This window comes from Salmo salar, chromosome ssa18 (assembly GCF_905237065.1).
Source record: "Salmo salar chromosome ssa18, Ssal_v3.1, whole genome shotgun sequence".
Lineage (NCBI taxonomy): Eukaryota > Metazoa > Chordata > Actinopteri > Salmoniformes > Salmonidae > Salmo > Salmo salar.
Window position 1 is genome coordinate 64,177,368 of NC_059459.1, and position 18,369 is coordinate 64,195,736.

The 18,369-nt window shown below is 42.1% G+C and overlaps 2 protein-coding genes across 5 annotated transcripts in view; both read left to right on the forward strand.

Moving 5' to 3' along the window:
• si:dkey-19b23.8 (uncharacterized) lies at positions 1 to 5,818 on the forward strand. Its single transcript, XM_014155964.2, has 4 exons — positions 1 to 216; positions 354 to 409; positions 2,641 to 3,377; positions 3,614 to 5,818. The coding sequence occupies exons 3-4, from the start codon at positions 2,759 to 2,761 to the stop codon at positions 3,697 to 3,699; spliced, it is 705 nt and encodes a 234-aa protein (XP_014011439.1). The 5' UTR covers positions 1 to 216; positions 354 to 409; positions 2,641 to 2,758; the 3' UTR covers positions 3,700 to 5,818.
• LOC106577652 (uncharacterized) overlaps positions 3,670 to 18,369 on the forward strand; it is a 24,658-nt gene continuing 9,958 nt past the window's right edge. Inside the window, exons 1-10 of one of the 4 annotated variants that reach the window (XM_014155962.2) lie at positions 3,670 to 3,909; positions 14,488 to 14,537; positions 15,431 to 15,523; positions 16,288 to 16,412; positions 16,568 to 16,711; positions 16,834 to 17,055; positions 17,165 to 17,261; positions 17,424 to 17,641; positions 17,715 to 17,868; positions 18,167 to 18,351. In XM_014155962.2, the coding sequence (XP_014011437.1) occupies positions 15,502 to 15,523; positions 16,288 to 16,412; positions 16,568 to 16,711; positions 16,834 to 17,055; positions 17,165 to 17,261; positions 17,424 to 17,641; positions 17,715 to 17,868; positions 18,167 to 18,351 (1,167 nt within the window). In that variant the 5' untranslated portion in view covers positions 3,670 to 3,909; positions 14,488 to 14,537; positions 15,431 to 15,501. Of the gene's footprint in view, positions 3,910 to 14,186; positions 14,377 to 14,487; positions 14,538 to 15,430; positions 15,524 to 16,287; positions 16,413 to 16,567; positions 16,712 to 16,833; positions 17,056 to 17,164; positions 17,262 to 17,423; positions 17,642 to 17,714; positions 17,869 to 18,166; positions 18,352 to 18,369 lie in introns of those variants that run through there. The other 3 variants (XM_014155961.2, XM_014155960.2, XM_014155963.2) reach the window with 3 other exon arrangements.

An 18,369-nucleotide genomic window follows, 5' to 3' on the forward strand; every position in this document is an offset into this window, starting at 1 on the left:
GGCGTCACCAGTCATTCAAATTCATTGGATGAGTATTGCTCACGTCAACGAGAGAAGAGTATGAGTGTTTAGTTCCGAACATTCATAGTAGCCTAAATTGTACCACGTTCTTTGCTCGTTTTAGTCCATTAACGGTATTATTGGAATTTAGCTTCAATCTTGAGTAGGCAATGTTGAACGAAGCTTCGGGTCAGAAGTACTTTGATGTTTCAAACGGTACTATTGGAATTTCTAATGTAATATCGTCAGTGATGCTGGCTGCTGAGACAAATTGAGTGTTTTGGTTGATCTTATTAATGTAATTCCAATAGTTAGAATAACTGAGAAACACCTGTTCATTTGCATCCGGTCAGTTATGAAGACGGGTACTCTTAGAAGCGCCAGGACATCATTTGCATGAAACTGCAAGGTAAAATGCGCTACTTTTTTCATTCTACTGACAAACCAGTTTCATGTGACTGTTGATGATTTTTCAGAATGAATTACAATTATTTGATATAATTCGACATTGTTAATCTATTATAGTGGCATTTCCAAAGTACATTTATCATGCGTCAACGGGTAAGCCAATTCGGTTGCAAAACGTTTCTTAAATGGAAGCTAAGGGAACGAAACCGGGGCTTACCCTTTGACGCATAGCATGTTGAATGTGATACCGAGACTGCTTTTCCACTTTTAAAATGTATATCAAACAAAAACCAATGATTGTAAATTTTAACGAACCATAAAACTCTATGCACAAGGACTACTTTTAACAATTTCCACAAAGATGGATTGTGCCGTTATCTGTTACCAAATTTTGCATCTGCACTGTTCTAGAAGTAAATGTGTTTTTGTAAAATTCTGTGGGAATTGTTAATCAAACTAAGCACAAGGACTACTTTTAACAATTCCCACTGAATTTTACAAAAACACATTTACTTCTAGAACAGTGCAGATGCAAAATTTGGTAACAGATAACGGCACAATCCATCTTTGTGGAAATTGTTAAAAGTAGTCCTTGTGCTTAGTTTGATTAACTTTGCAATTGTTTTTTTTGTTCGACATTTTTAGGTTAAAAAAAAAAGTCTCAGCATCATTCTTATCTTGCAATTGCCCAGCTGATTTCCATAAATCATCCTAGGTGCTATCTTAGAAATAAAAACGCTCCACTGAAAGGAAACCCTTATGTCCTCAATTTCCTCCCGTCTGCACTGGCACACAGACACAGACCTGACTGTCTGTGGCTAGGACAGTACATTAGTACCCTACTTCAGATAACATAATCATGGAGTTTACACATTACTCTATTTACTCATGGACATCTTTGATCCTATTAAAATGCACTCTGACCACGTTTTGAACAAAGCATTATGATGAGAGTTACTGCACGTGTTCCACTATCATTTATCTACCTGCTTGTAAACATGCCAAGAGAACTGGACTTATTTCCTGTGGAAGATTACTTCACCTTTAGCCTGGGGGAGGGGGGTTCTGTCTGCAATAACACTTAATGTGTGTTTCTGATCTGTCCCTAGGTCCGTTGAAATCTCTGATTTATGTGACGCACACACGAAAACATGCCATTGTTTTTAGGAGGAGAAATATTTTGTTGTGTGTGGGGGTGGGGGGGGTGGAAAGCAAAGCTGTTTCCTGAGAAGTGGGCTCGCCTAACAATGGGCTATCGTCTCGGAACAGTCGGCGGTTCTCGGCCCAAAGCAACATCTGAGGGGGGCAGTAGGATGTTGAGAGATTAGCTGAGAAAAGAGAAAGGGACAACACAATGGCTTGAGACATAGAGGAGAGGGGTGTTTTTGGGGCTTTCTTAAACTACAGTTATGCCCAGCCTGGAGGTGTTGTCTAACGGGGGTTAAGCAGTCATTTGTTTAGGTGACATTTTGCCCATGTAGTTTCCGCACTCTTAAGTCTCAGACAATTCGATTCAATAACATATATTCAATCCACTTCTTACCACACATGAACTTGAAATACATTTCAAGTCACTTTTTAGTTGTAATGTAAAAAAAAATGGTTTAAATGAAAGACTACAGTGTCAAATACTTTGTTGTTCACCTCGTGGTTGTCATGTTGTCTACTAAACCTACAGATCATACACTAGAGGCAAGGGTTAAGCCTATGATAACTAGGTAATGACAGGTGTTAAGCTGGACAATGACACCTCACGGGACTGAGACTTGTTTAGCTGTTTTAACAGCCGAGGTTGTAGAGTGTCTGTTAATATGCGTATAAGAGTGAGTGGGAAGGGTTTATTCCCCTTCAGGAAAAGGCACAGTAACTGTTAAATATTTGATGGCTCTGTGCTGAATCTAGTGACTGGCGGTAAATGAATATTGCATCAGACTGCGTCATTGCTGCACCTGATCCTGCACCCCTCCCGCAGTACATTGTGTCCTAACTGTCCTGTTTAACTATAACACCTGTCCACCAGCCAGTCTCCACTCTGCATAATAATGTGTTTGAAAGGGATAGTTTGCCTCAATCAAACATGTTTTAAGTAAAATGTCTGAAAGATATGAGCTGTGTCCATATTCCACATTATAATGTATCTTGTGGTGCTAATATTGGCAATTATTGTCTGCTGATTTTATGTGGTAATGTATTTAACTTTAACCCATATGTTTCTCTTTTTCTGTATTGCAGATCAAGACGGTGAGTCCAACTGTACCCGATTCAAAGAGAAACTGGGGAAAACGACTGAGGACCACGACACCTGTGCTCAGTCTACACCCCCCCCCCCCAAAGAAACCTTAAATCCACCATGTCTCTCAACACCTTCCACCTGATGGAGACACTCAAGAACTCCCCGTCCGTTTTACGCCGCCGCTTCCGCCGTGACCGCACCGAGTCCCTCTCCCACGGCGACCCGCTCTTCAAGGTCCACTACCTGGGCACTGAGAAAATCTTCTCCCTGGATCTGCAGCAGGCCCAGGATGCCATAGCCCGGCTGCTTGACGGGGCCTCCAACGGAAAGAAACTGAGCAAAGACCACGCGTTGGTGGTTCGTCCACGATATGTTGAAGTCAAAGAGCTCAGCACAGGACGCCAGCTCACTAAGACGTACCTCCAGGACATCGCCTACTGCGCGGCCGACGCCACCAGACCCAACGTGTTTCTGTACATCTGTAAGCATCACGGGCAACAGCTGCACTGCCGGGTGTTTTGGTGTAGCCGGGCAGAGCGGGCACGGGACATGACGGCCTGCCTGGCACACTCCTTCCAGAGGGCACTGAGCGACTGGCAGGGGGACGGGGACGTTGTGTTAGGTGGAAGTACCGGCACTCTGACCTCAGAAAAGGACAGGGTGAAGGAGGGAGAGGATATGCACAGCACCACTACTAACCCCAAAAGCTCCATACAACCAGACGGCTGTGGAAGAGGTGAGAACACAGGCCTGACACGCTGAAATATTCATTTGAAATGAACAGACACCAAATTGTTAAGGGGGTTGCCTAGCAATAGGGGAAACTGTCAAAGGGATGAATTGATAGTCTTTCGTTCACACATGTGTCTGTACCTGTATTTCCACATTGCACCTGTCTGCTCTTGAGAGTTGTTTGTGATAAAACCAAGCCCAGCCTGTCTAACTCCCTCCCTCCCTCTCTTCTGTTTGCAGTCCGTTGGAAGAAGAGGAGCTCCCTGTCTCGTAGTCCACTGAGAGCCATGACCAGGAAGGGCTCTGCCTCTGACATCTGGCACTGAGACCCCGATCCCCAGCATGGGACACGGAACTGACGACATCCCCAGCATGGGACACGAAACTGACGACATCCCCAGTGGCCAGCTACAGCACGGTGGAGGGATTGAAAGAACCCACCCCTACTGGACACAACAGGATTGAAAAAAAAAAAAAGGAGTGAGGGAGATCACTGCTGGACTTTCTTTCAAATGAGACATTGCCTTGCTTACATGGTGAGTCTACAGTACCGTTCATGACCGGGGCATGAACTGTGGAAGTTAATGACTAGCTACCTTGGCTTTTGCCTCTGGATTACTAGAGAACAAGATGTTTAGTTGATAGCGTTGTACTGTACGCTGTTGGCAGCTACCAGTATTCACCTCAGTGGCCTTGACTCGCTTTCACTGTTGGAACGCTTCAAGGCTGAAGTGCTAATTTCCTATACTACTCCAAGTTACTTGTTTTCCACTGGGTGGCCTTGATACTCTGAACTGTCAGTTATGCTTAGAAGAAAGGAGCTAAAGGTCCTGTGTGCCTTTCTTAGCTAGACAAGGATATGACTACAGATTACACCAAACCTCAATTTCCTCTCCATACAATACTGAACACAGCCTGGACTGGTTGAAACTGGTCAGACAGTCCTAGCAATGACTGTGGTTTTTTAAACATTTGTATGCATTTATTTGAATAATAAGTCTTGTTTAACACACGGCTCTTCCTGAAACACTAGATTGTTTTTTTTTTTTAAAGGGAGGAGGAGCTTAAGTTTGAGCCAAACATGAGCACAGTGTTTGTCTTGGGAGAGGGGTTAAAAACGGAGGTGTGTGAGGCTTAACGGGGCATAAAGGGTTCATTTGAGCAGACCATAGAAGAACATGGGCTATGTTGTCATAGCTACACAGTAATGTGCATTCATAGGCAGGGTTTTAAGTCATTCGGTTCAGACTTCACCACATACGTAATTTAGTCCAGTGGTTCCCAAACTTTTTCGGTCACTGTACCACCAACTGAATTTTTCTCTGCCTGGAGTACCCCCTGAAGTACCCCCTCATGTGCATTATACCAGTAGGACTATGGTCTCATGAGTCTTATCAAGTACCCCCTGTGGCTAGACCAAGTACCCCCAGGGGTCCTAGTACTCTTGTTGGGAACCACTAGTCTAGTCAATGCACACTGACTGTTCGCATTATTTATATTTTTGTCGAAACATATTACTATTCATCAAGTGAAATGTAATCCTTAATTAAGTTCCATATGCTTAATTTGTTCCTATAAGGTGTTAGTGTCTGCTAAAAGTGTTTTTTTTTTTTTTTTAACATACTGTATGTCACAGGAGGTTGGTGTCACCTTAATTGGGGAGGACAGACTCGTAATAGCTGGTGTGGAATGGTATCCAATACATTAAACACATGGTTTCCATGCGTTTGCCATTCCATTTCCTCCGTTCCAGCGATTATTATGAGCCGTCCTCTCCTCAGCAGCCTCCACTGATGTATGTATATATTATTTGCATTTATGTGGAAAAATCGCTCACCCATGATCCTCCTTGTTCCTCATTATTCCCGTGTGGGTGAAGTATAACCCTGGGTGAGTTTTTTTGGGGGGGGCATGTGTGGGGCAGGAACTTTGTTTTGCAGTGTTCTGCACTTCGGCAGTGCACCTGCATTCCTATGGGGACATTAAAGTTCTCGTATCCTCCTTGGCCCCGCCCACTCCCTCCCCTCAGTCTGGCTTAACCTAACCTCATGACTCTGCATGTTTCATAGCATTAGTGTATTGGTGTCCTGGCCCCAAGCTGAAATACCTGTGTCTACACACAAACGCTCTCTCCTCACACACATTCTCATGCCACATCCGCTCATTCCATACAATATACTTCTGATTACTCTGACCACCACGTCAGGGTTGTGTTCATTGGGCACCTCATATCTGCATGTTTACAGTAAAAGGTGCCTCAGTTATTTGACTTGATAGTTTTAAACCATTTATTTTAAATGACTATGTATTGTGATGCATCTCAAATGGCACAACCCCATCTTGGGAGGGCAAGTGTCAGGTTTTGTGTTGTACTTGTTTTGTACATCCTTGTTTACATATTTTTAAATACATGTAAGCTATGGAATAAACTTTCATACAATGGTACTTTGTATGTTTTTGGAAATGTCTTTCTACCTCAACCGAAGATGCAACGCTTCAAAACAGCCAACCTCAAGCTAAAAACAAACGTCCCGTACCACATTACAGCCTGTACTGTCTGTTTTAGTACTGGTGCCAAGCATTTGATGGAGACTAAACAAGCAGAGGCATATCTATTTAAAATATTATGGGTGGGTCTAACTCTGACTGAAAGAAAACAACATTCCGTTGTGGGGCTGGAGATGGTTGGCAGAAGTTCATGGGATAAGTTATGAGGCTTATTTCTCAAGGTACTTTATTCTGACAGTTCCTATAGTTGTTTACACTGGCATTTACCTCAAGCTTCACTCTGACAGAGGTAAATTTGCAGTACCCCACGAGATTACGTACCATCATTCACATGTGCCCTTATGGTACTAGACCCCCCCAAAAAAAAAAAACTTTTCCTGAAATGGAGACTACCTTTTTGGTTGCAAAGATGTTTGCTACAGTGTGCACTAATAAGTATGACCCTGGTCACTCCTCCTCTGAGGACTCTCCTGAAGCAGGAGTGGCTGGCCTGGTGCTGCTGCCTTGTCTCTGGACCTCAGTCTGGATATGGAGATGCCTCAGACTTCACCTCTTCTATGAAGGGCGAGGAAGAGAGAATGAAAGTGAGGACAGAGCTCTAAAATGAACAGATTGCCATTGTCACATACAGTCCAACAGCGCCACCTGGCAGCTATTGACTAGAGCAACATTCATGTGTTTGAATAGTATTGGTTAGATAATGCCATTTATAAACACTTGGCGTTGCAGGTCAACAAATTCACTAAACCCCAGCACCATAGGTCTGTCTATCTTGATGATTTGGCTCTGGGTACAGAGATTAGGTGTATTTCAAAAATTGTAAATACATTTCAAGTAAGTTGTATGTCATGACCTTTGTTGTAGTACAGCTCATCCCAGTTGCCATAGACAGCATAGGTTTCCAGGACGTTGAGCAGGGCTCCAGAGACCAGGAAGTGCTCTGGGAAGGCTTTTCAGGTTAGTGCATATCCAGGGTGAAGGGGTTAGAGGGAGATGGAATGGTGCACAGCAGCTCACACGCTACATCTCATAGCCATATTCCTATAAGGAGAGGCAATGCGGGAAATGTATAGCTGATAAGATAAGTATTGCATTCTGTTTCGCTGGACTATTGCCTTGGTGGGATGCAAACTAAAACTATAAATGTAAACTGTCGGAACCTTGTGATCCCCATGTCTGTGATTGGACTTGAGTTTCATGGGCGTGTCCTTCACCATCAAATCAGTGCCACTGATGTTGATCAGGCGCTTGTGATTGGACCGTATCCAGGCTTACGGGCAGCCATTCTTGGCGTAGCCGGCCAATGGGAAAAGAGTGCAATTCACTTACAGAAGAGATTATTTTTTTATGTATATTTTTTTCTTGCAACAATATCAATATTACATATCAATACAGGGACATTCATGTGAATACAATTAAAAAAATACAACACATGGCGAACCCCCCCCCCAAAAAAAAAATGTTTTCAATAATAATCGAGGACATCAATGTGACAAGGCAATGAGACATTAAATATTAAGACATTCAGAGACATGACTTCTAATAATTTTTCCAACTAAGTTTCAAAAGTTTGAGGGATTTATAAGATTGTAACAGTTCAATGAAAAAAACTAAATAAGTAATTTCTCACTTACATTTGTGAATATAGTATTTGGCCAAGAGAATAATAATATTAATAAAATAGTTATGATCGGAATTACAAGGATAAGCATAATGCCATTTAACATCAAAGGTAAAAAGTTAATTCTGGAGATTTTATACACAACCATTCATGAATTTCAATCCATAGTTTACTAGAATGGCGGCATGAAAAAAAAAAAATGCTTTATAGATTCTGAATCAGAGGAACAAAAAACACAAGGCATATTGTCAAAATTGCATCTTTTGCGCAAGAAATCATTAACAGGGTAGATGGAAGAAAATATTTCAAAATTAGTTTCTTTAACTTTTGGAATAACTAGACAAGGTAAAAGGTAGTCACTTTTGACCATAGCATGGGTTGGTCACTTCCATTTCAATATATTGAATTATAATCACCAAAAAGTACTTTATTAACTGCCAATCGTATCCACTTATTGTTGCATTTTTTTATCCAAAAGATTCAAGACATTAATTTGGAAAAGAGAGAACAACCTCATATAACAAAGTGTTCTTAATAAATCCAAGTAAAGGAAGTGGAATTGCTTTGCAAACCTTCAAATATTCTGAGTAATATTAACCTAAAATTTACCAATGAATTCATCAAATGGCAAAAACTCAAGTGTTGTCTACCAAATCACATGCAAAATTAATACCCTTGTCAAACCAAAGGCCTTAAATGGATTTCCTATTCATTTTAATAACTCTATTCCAAATCAATGTATCGCGGGGGAAAAAAATTGTGCTTGAATATCATTTTCCAGAAAAATAACATTTGCTGGTGAAACTTAGACAATTTCACAGGTAATTTTGGAGGGTCAAAATCACATTTCATTTGGAATTCAAGTCCACCAAGTTTATTAAACAGACTGTTAGGGATATGATACCACAGAGGTAGGATTAGACAGAAATAATTTCAACCATTTAATTCTAAAAGCACCCACTAATGACTCAAACTCAATAGCCTGTAAACAAACCTCCATGATCATAGTCTTTCACTAATTGTGATTTCCGGATATAATGCGTTTTATTCCTCCAAACAAATCTAAATATAACAGAATTGACTTTTTTGTGTTTTTAGAAGAAAGAAAAAGGGACTGACTTGGATAAAAGATTCTAGATAAACCATCTGTCTTAGACAAAAGAACAGACCCAAAATTAAGAGATCACGTTGCAGCCACTGACTTAATGAAACTCTCATGGAATTAATCATATCGATGTTTAAAGATTCTTTATCTGAAACGTTTTTAGTGATAACAATTCTTAAATATTTAACTTCCTTTTTAACAGGTATGGAGGCAATGTTGACGGAGTCATAGCAATGAATTGGCATGAGATCACATTTGTTTGAGAGTCAACCCAGAGGCCATAGAAAATGTATTGATTGTCAATAGCCAAGGGAATAGATGTTCTATCCTTTAGGAAAAGGGCTGTATCATCTGCAAATTGACTTATATTATATCTTTACCAAAAATATGGATCGCTTTTAAATTCTCAGATTTGTTAAGAAATACGGCTAGTAAATCAGTGGCTAAAATAAATAAAAGTGGAGAGATTGGACAACCCTGTCTAATTCCTCTAGCAATAGAGAAACGAGGGGATGTGTCATTACTCATAGCCACCGAACTGCTAATATCATTATCAAATGTATTTATATAGCCCTTCTTACATCAGCTGATATCACAAAGTGCTGTACAGAAACCCTGCCTAAAACCCCAAACAGCAAGCAATGCAGGTGTAGAAGCACGGTGGCTAGGAAAAACTCCCTAGAAAGGCCAAAACCTAGGAAGAAACCTAGAGAGGAACCAGGCTATGAGGGGTGGCCAGTCCTCTTCTGGCTGTGCCGGGTGGAGATTATAACAGAACATGGCCAAGATGTTCAAATGTTCATAAATGACCAGCATGGTCAAATAATAATAATCACAGTAGTTGTCGAGGGTGCTATACGTCAGCACCTCAAGAGTAAATGTCAGTTGGCTTTTCATAGCCGATCATTGAGAGTATCACTACCGCTCCTGCTGTCTCTAGAGAGTTGAAAACAGCAGGTCTGGGACAGGTAGCACGTCCGGTGAACAGGTCAGGGTTCCATAGCCGCAGGCAGAACAGTTGAAACTGGAGCAGCAGCACGGCCAGGTGGACTGGGGACAGCAAGGAGTCATCATGTCAGGTAGTCCTGAGGCATGGTCCTAGGGCTCAGGTCCTCCGAGAGAGAGAAAGAGAGAATTAGAGAGAGCATACTTAAATTCACACAGGACACAGGAGAAATACTCCAGATATAACAGACTGACCCTAGCCCCCCGACACAAACTACTGCAGCATAAATACTGGAGGCTGAGACAGGAGGGGTCAGGAGACACTGTGGCCCCATCCGATGATACCCCCGGACAGGGCCAAACAGGAGGATATAACCCCACCCACTTTGCCAAAGCACAGCCCCACACCACTAGAGGGATATCTTCAACCACCAACTTACCATCCTGAGACAAGGCCGAGTATAGCCCACAAAGATCTCCGCCACGGCACAACCCAAGGGGGGGGGACGCCAACCCAGACAGGAAGACCATGTCATTGACTCAACCCAGTCAAGTGACGCACCCCTCCTAGGGACGGCATGGAAGAACACCAATAAGCCAGTGACTCAGCCCCTGTAATAGGGTTAGAGGCAGAGAATCCCAGTGGAGAGAGGGGAACCGGCCAGGCAGAGACAGCAAGGGCAGTTCGTTGCTCCAGAGTCTTTCTGTTCACCTTCACACTCCTGGGCCAGACTACACTCAATCATAGGACCCACTGAAGAGATGAATCTTCAGTAAAGACTTAAAGGTTGAGACCGAGTCTGCATCTCTCACATGGGTAGGCAGACCATTCCATAAAAATGGAGCTCTATAGGAGAAAGCCCTGCCTCCAGCTGTTTGCTTAGAAATTCTAGGGACAATTAGGAGGCCTGCGTCTTGTGACCGTAGCGTACCCGTAGGTATGTACGGCAGGACCAAATCGGAAAGATAGGTAGGAGCAAGCCCATGTAATGCTTTGTAGGTTAGCAGTAAAACCTTGAAATCAGCCCTTGCCTTAACAGGAAGCCAGTGTAGGGTGGCTAGCACTGGAGTAATATGATCAATTTCTTTTGGTTCTAGTCAGGATTCTAGCAGCCATATTTAGCACTAACTGAAGTTTATTTAGTGCTTTATCCGGGTAGCCGGAAAGTAGACCACTTTACAGAAATTCTCCCCTAACCCAAAAGTAGAGAGAGTTCTAAATAAAAAGTTGTGTTCTAAAGTGTCAAAAGCCTTAAAAAAATCTAAAAACAATATAAAGCCATCATCTTCTATGAACTGTAGTCTAAAATATCTAAAACCAATTGTCTACGGTTAAGGATACTCCTTCCTTTAATGAAGGCTGATTGAGTTTCACTGATTATATCATCAAGGCCTTTTTTCAGCCTATTGGCATAGACATGGTGCTAGTAACTTATAGTCAGTTGCCAACAATATGATTGGTCTCCAATTGTCCAGGTAAAGAGAGTCCTTCTTTGGTTTGGGTATAAGAACTATTAGTCCCTGTTCTCAAAGAAGGAGGTAAGATAGCATTAGCAGTACCCTCTTTGTAGACCGAAAGCAATAACTCTGTCAGGCCAAAAATGTCGATAGAACTCAGGAGTCAGGCCATCCGGTCCAAGAGATTTACCTATAGGCATTTGTTGAATGGCATGGTCCAACTCAGTAATATCTATATCAGAATCACAGAGTTTCTTAAACCTTTCTTCTATAGGCTTAACAGAGATATTAACTGAATCAAAAAAGGAACCCAAGTCACCTTCTGAAAGATGAGATTGATATAGTGAACTGTAGAAAGAGTGTATTTTCTTATTAATCACTTGAAGATCATCAGATGGCGTCATTTGCATAAATGGATGTAATACTATTCCTAGTCTGCCTACTCTTCTCCAAATTAAAGAAATACGATTTTTTTTCTCACCTTTTTCAATCCATTTGGCCTTTAAACGGATGAAGGCACCCTGTGCCTTATCGTTGTATGTGTCGTCCAGATCACATTGGTATTTAGCAAACTCTGCCTTTTCTTCTTCATTTAAATCAAGTTTATTGCTCATCCTGTTAATATCAATAATAATATCCATCTGCTTGGAGAATCTTTTCTGAGCTAGTATTTTACCAGTAGAGATGGCAAGACATCGAATTCTGAATTTAATCATTTTCCATTTGTTAGTAGAAGAAAGAGCAGAATCGAGACAGGTCTCTCATAAGAACTTTAGACTGTAAACAAAATTACTCATTCTTTAAAAGAAAAAAGGTACATTTCCAGTATGCTTTAGAAAATCTTGTCATTATCAAAACAAAAGGAAAGAATAATGGAACAATGGTCTGTCAGAGCTGAGGAAATACTACATTCACTGACTTCCTGAAGAGATGACAGTCAGAATGAAATATGACTGTTTGATTCCTTATTGAAACTGAGTGGAATACAATGATGACTACTCACAGGAACTGCTATCTCCCTCACTGGGGGAGGCTGGTAGGAGATGGACCTCACTTCTGCTCCTGTGGAAAAGGATAGTTCAATTATTGTGTGTGTGCATGAGTTTAAGTGTTCGTGTTTCAAATATGCACGTGTGTATTTGTGTGTGTAGGTTTTTACTCATCTAGCCCCTACTTGTGGGTATGGTGGTTGGGCCCCTGGGATGAGTGCTGCTGCTGCTGCTGCCTTGGCATGCGTTGTGACCCCTGATGAGGCCTCTGGTGGTCCCCGGGCAGTGGGGAGATGGTGTCTAGCCAGGCTGTAGGTGCTACTGAAGGAGGAGGCTGCCGACACCATAAACACAGGGGAATGCCAACCCTGAAGGGACAGACCAGGGTCATGTTCAGTATGGCACACAATATCAACAGAAAATGTAAATCTGTGTTCTATTTGGACAAGTTAAGGTAGAATTTCCCTGTTTTAAAATGTTTTCTCATTACTGTCCTGGAATAAAAGAAGAATCATAATATAGACTTAATGTAGGCTCATTGTCGATTTCTGGATGTTTGAGAAAACAGGATAGACACAGAGTTATTAGTTATGCTCTTCATTGACTACATTGACTGAGGGGGAGAGAGGAGTAGAGGGGGAGAGAGGAGTAGCTCCTCTCTCCTCGTAGCTCCTCTCTCCCCGTCAGGAGTAGCTCCTCTCTCCCCGTCAGGAGTAGCTCCTCTCTCCCAAGTAGTCTTGGGTTTTGTGGACAGGGAAGGTGCATGGGTGTAATTCCATGATTCTAGATTTGAAGGTTGTGTGTTCAATTCCAGTTATGGACACTGTTTTTTATTTTTGTGACCCTATCCCAAACCTTAACCTTTCAGAATGAGTGCCTAAACATAACCCTTAACTTCGAAATTTTAAGTTTGGAGAAATGGAACGATACAGAGAAGCAGGAGAAACAAAAACACTTTGAAACTGTATGTTTGGAGAAACTTTTACATTTGAAATGTGGGAACATGGATGAACATCTAATTCTGCAGTGAGACTGTGAGAGCTTTTTGCATATTTCATGTTTTCTGGCCCTTTAAGTCATTTATACATTGATTGGATGGAGATTTATCTGGTTCTAGAACTATAAGAACTAACCTGCAATGATCCCAATAAGGCCAGGTCTGTCAGAAAGCGCTGCAGTTTCTTCCTCTGCTCCCTCTCTTGCTTGTGCCACACACACACTTTGTTTTTTTCTCAATCTTATACATTCATCTTATTTTGTGAGTTTCATATTTTGGCAAATGTTGTTCATCTGAAAGGAAGGACCTCAGTAGGGTGCATGGAAAATAAAATACCCCCTCATCTCCTAGCAACGCCTTTGCATCAGCATCCTTGACAAGTAGCCTAATATATGGTGCACAATAAATACATCTACTGTAATTTAGATGCATGGTGATGAATAGAAAGGAAATATAAATAAAAAGGTTATCATGAGCTGTGTTTGAATCATTCGATAACATTTCAACTGTGGGTGATTGAACAGGCCTACTTAGGCTACAGGACACGTTTCATTGTAATCAACCGATTCATAATGATTCATTTACAAAACAGAATAGAGGCCTCGTTTTAGGCTGGTTACTTACACTGCCGCTGCTCATCTTGTCACTGTAAAAATCTAAACCTAGAACTTTGTATTTTAGCACATTTGCTGTGCGTTAAGTTTCGCTTTCAAACCTACATAAAACGATGCGATTGCAAACGCGCATATTCCTTCCCTCTTTTTTTCATTCATCTTCATTTAATTTATTCTGCATCATCAATTAATGCGTCTTTCTGCGATACAAATAGAAAATGTTTTTTAAAGACAGGGATCTACATTATGGATCTTATTTCGGGAGACACTTGTTTTTCGAGCTCATCTCTCAGGTGTTGTCTAACACACGCAAGGAATCATCTATATATTCCCCTGTAACAAAGAACGTAGGATGAATGCGGGCCTTGGCGTATGTGGACCTGTTGGTTAGGTCTATACATTTAAGCCTATGGTGATTTTAGAAATACGTATGATGGCCAATTAATGAATGGGGTTTGAATATTTGCTTGAAAATGGTCTACTTTTATCATGAGTTGGCAGCCAAGTAGAAGTTATTGATTGTGCCTTGTTGACTGGTGGATCTTATGAAAGCAATCAGCTCTCTACCAATTACGGCATGGACAGGTGTGGCTGCCACTGGCAGTCAAAATGGTGCCAATCATGGATGAAGTTTGATGAATTGCAAACGAAAATAGAGAAAGATAAGGAAATAGAAATTAAGTTACTTTTCACTACACCTTTACACAATACCAAACATGACCATACCTTGTACAGTGAAAGTTAGGGTTATCAAAATCCTTCTGTGGTGAGTTTTAAGAGGTGAATGTAGTAACTGTGGTAGTATCTGGTCACATTAATAGAATATATCATCCATATATACATTTGAATTTCTCACTTCTACCAATATTTCTTCCAGCATACTGTTACTCTGTACTACTCTCAGTACTCCAACTACTGTACCAGTTGGTAAGTTTGATTTGATTTAAAGTACTGTTGTTTATTTACTAGGAACCAAACAGAACCAAAAGGGGAGGGACCTACTTGATTTTTGTCCAATATAAACTCTCGTTTTCATTGTAAAACGTTTTCTGTTGGGAGTAAACGGTTTCCGTTGCGAAACGTTTTGGACTAATGGTTACACCCCTGGGGTGTATTCATTATGCCGACTCTGAAAAACGTTTTGCAACAAATCATATACTCCAAATGGAAAATGTTTTGAAACAAGTTTCTATTGGACAAATTCAGGTTGGTCCTTCTCTGTTACATTTGTTCTGTTTGTTTAATAAATGGTAAACTGTTTCCATTGCAGGACGTACTGAATACAGCCCTGCTCTCACCATACTGATTCTCTCACTAGAACTATGTCGTATCAGTGTCGTCCTCAGTTGGCCATTTTATAGCATAAGATTTCTTAGTAGCAATACAGTAAAGGAGACTTCTGCCAAATAGATTTCTAGGAGAGATGGAGACCCGCACACTTGTCAAATGTGGACAAATCCAAAACTGAGACTCTAATGCAAAAATGGAGAGGATTTATTTGGACATCATCCAATGAAATATTCACAATAAAAGTGAATCTTAGATTCATGCATATCTAACAAATTGAAAATAACCCTGAAACAAGGACACAATAAAATACATAATCTTATTATTCATTCACCATGTTGTTATTGTGATTGAATGTGGTTAATTTCTGTGTCATAGAGAGATGGATACGCCATAAACAAACATCATCTGTTCAATAAATAGCATGCCACTGTTTAATCAGCCTCTTCGCTTTTATGGCTGATTCATACTAAACAAAACATGTTCGGTGTCAATTAGTTTATGTTAATGATTCCATCTGTCTTGTGTTATAGGAACATTCCGGTCTGAGTGTCATGAGCGTCACTTCTGGCTGTTTGTCAGGTCTGGCCCCATCCTTGGCCCTATGAGCCGATTCGACGTTCAAGGTGCGAGTGTAATATTATTGGTTGAAATATGGATACAGCCATTCTTTTATCTAACTGCCACTGGTGTGCTGTACTTTTTTAAATTTTCCTTTATTTAACTAGGCAAGTCAGTTAAGAACAAATTCTTATTTTCAATGACAGCCTTGTTCAGGGGCAGAACGACAGATTTTTTTTCCTTGTCAGCTCGGGGATTCGATCTTGCAACCTTTCGGTTACTAGTCCAACGCTCTAACCACTAGGCTACCTGCCACCCCACTACTTGATCATCTTAAACTGAATTTGTCTAGAATGTGAACGTTTTGGGGAGAACAAGAATATCATCTGAATGTAGAGTACACCCATAGAGATAGTTACAAGCGTCTGAGAGCATGGGCAGCGCCATTGAGGCCATATCCATTTAGAAGTAGTCATTTTACTTCTATGAGTTCGTAAACAAACTGAAAGGGTGCATACTGCCACCTGGAGTGTGTAGGTACTAAGCACGGGTTGGGGATTTACTACCACCTGCAGTTATGGAATGTTTGCTCACAAGTATAATTCATTAGCTTATCTCTCCTGATGACCTGGATCGAATTATTTGGTCCTTCCTTAACCCATAGAAAGTCCCACCCAGTTGACTACTTCAAAATGGTGAAAGTCCTCAATGGAGCTGCCCATGCTAAAACTGGCTTTCTGGGCACTTGAGTCCTCTATCTATCTCTATGAAGACACCATAGCCAGCTGCACTGTGAATATTGACGCTTCCTCTAAACCACTGTCATCAGACCACCAGGGAGTTCACTTCCTGTCTGGCCGAAAGGCCACAGAGTGTGGCTACACCATGCTCTTCAATCACCATGGAGACCTGGTGTTCCGTGCCTCATTCCTCGCCTGCCACGTCAACAACCAGGTGAACTTGATTGACCCATAATGGATATATATTCAATATACTGGTATATGCAGTCAAATTCAGATATGATCAATATAATGAATCCAAGTTAATTAGCTTGACTTCTAGCTTGTTTTCTGATTGAACGGAATTGAATAAGAACCTCTTCTGTGCAGGGGGACTCGGAGTTCCGTCTGAAGGTGTGGTTGGTGACCCGGCAGGTGAATGGGAGGGACCTAGGGTACCCATTCCTGCTCCACTGCTCAGCCCAGTGGCCCTGGGGCTTCCGGGAGCTCGTCTGTGAGGAGAGCTACATGGAGGTGACTTACAGGTCCATCAGATCAGAAATGTACTGTCCATCTGCACATGGAACTTTGCCAAACTTACATGTTTCAAATCGGTTTTGTTTTACACTATGTCTCTTCTTTAATTGTTCTCCAAGGTCTCCATAAAGGGACCGGTCCCAGCTGCATTACACTCTGGGCAGAAGAAAAAGGAGGTGGGAAAGAGAGGCATGATGTTCCACAGACCAGGCCACACCAAGGAGGAGGTTAGACCCAGGACCATGACGGAGGCCAGTGCCCTGGGCTACCACATCTCTGAGTCAGGCTCCAGGATTATACTGCGCTGTCCCTACTCCTCACCCCTCTCCTACACCATCAAGGTACTTCTGATGAGGGTGTTTACTGTGCTCTGTTTGCATGTGATATGAACATATTGGTATACACGTTATAGCAACTCTTGTTGTCTTTCACTTGACCACGCCTACACAGGAGAAAGGGGTGGAGTTGGAGGTGGTCAATGCTACCATCCTGTACCCACATCAAGGGAAGGTCCTTGCCATCGATGCCACAGTGGCCTGCTCCATGAGTATGTGGTCTATTTATTAGGGAGTACAAATGACAATGAGAATCTTAGCTTTGACTTTAATCATATTTGCAATCCTCTTTAGAACCTACAATCTCCTTTCTCTTACCACTTTCGTCCTCTCTCCACATTTCCTTCCCTCCCTGCCTCCCTTAACTCCTCCAGATGAGGCGACAGTGGATGGTGCCCACCTGCTCTGGCCTGTCCCCCATGTCCTCTCCCCGCTGGTCCATGGGAGGTTCAGGGACAGGGGCATGAGAATAGGGGTGGAGACGCTAGCCCTGAATGAGTCTGTGATCAAGGACAGGGGGTATGAGATAAGCCTGAGGGATGGAGTGGTGGAGGTCAGCGTTCCATTCGGAGCCGAAGGAACACACGTTAAGGTACACATGCCTACACACACACACACACACACACACACACACAGAAACATTCAACTGCTCTTTCTTGTCCCAGAGTGGTGTGTTGGAGGGCCAGTACAGCCAGTCTCTGTCTGTAGACCTGTTCTACATGCACCAGTGGGAGGATGACCGGTGGCCCCTCACCCAGCATCGCTCCTTCAGGTTCCTCAAGACCGCCTACGTCCCCCGGACCCCCACACTCACAGACAGTCAGTATCCATCTACTATGAGTATTAAAGAGCTCAAGGAATGACAGGGATTGGTCACGTTGGAACTCAAATATGAATCTCTGCTTTGAATGAATTTGGCCAAAGTTGCTATATTACCACAATGGTTGGCCTCTGCTCGAAAACTGGCATAAGTTATAAAAAATGCTAGAGGCTGCATAATTATGGGATAGATTGCCACTAAAACCCACAACAGTTAACAGTAATTGCAATACTTCAATAAATCTATTTGCATGCTTTGATCATGACTCCACACCCACTAACTCTGTTCCCTCCCCAGACACCATATCGTCCCAGAAGGTGTTCTCTGTCTCCCTGGGTGTGTTCCCTCCTGACGTGTCCCTCCACAACGTCACCGGGGGATGTGAGGGGGACACTTTGTCCTGGGTCCAGGTCCCCTACCCCAACGGGTCACATTCCTACCAGCTTCATGCCCCCTTCTCACACCCCTCCGTTCTTCAGAAGGTAAGACTAATTGAAGAG

Excerpts from the sequence above, each read along its gene's own strand:
- si:dkey-19b23.8 (XM_014155964.2), top strand. The coding sequence starts at position 2,759 with ATGTCTCTCAACACCTTCCACCTGATGGAGACACTCAAGAACTCCCCG. Across the intron at positions 3,378-3,613 it reads ACCAGACGGCTGTGGAAGAG|TCCGTTGGAAGAAGAGGAGC; the intron begins GTGAGAACACAG and ends TTCTGTTTGCAG.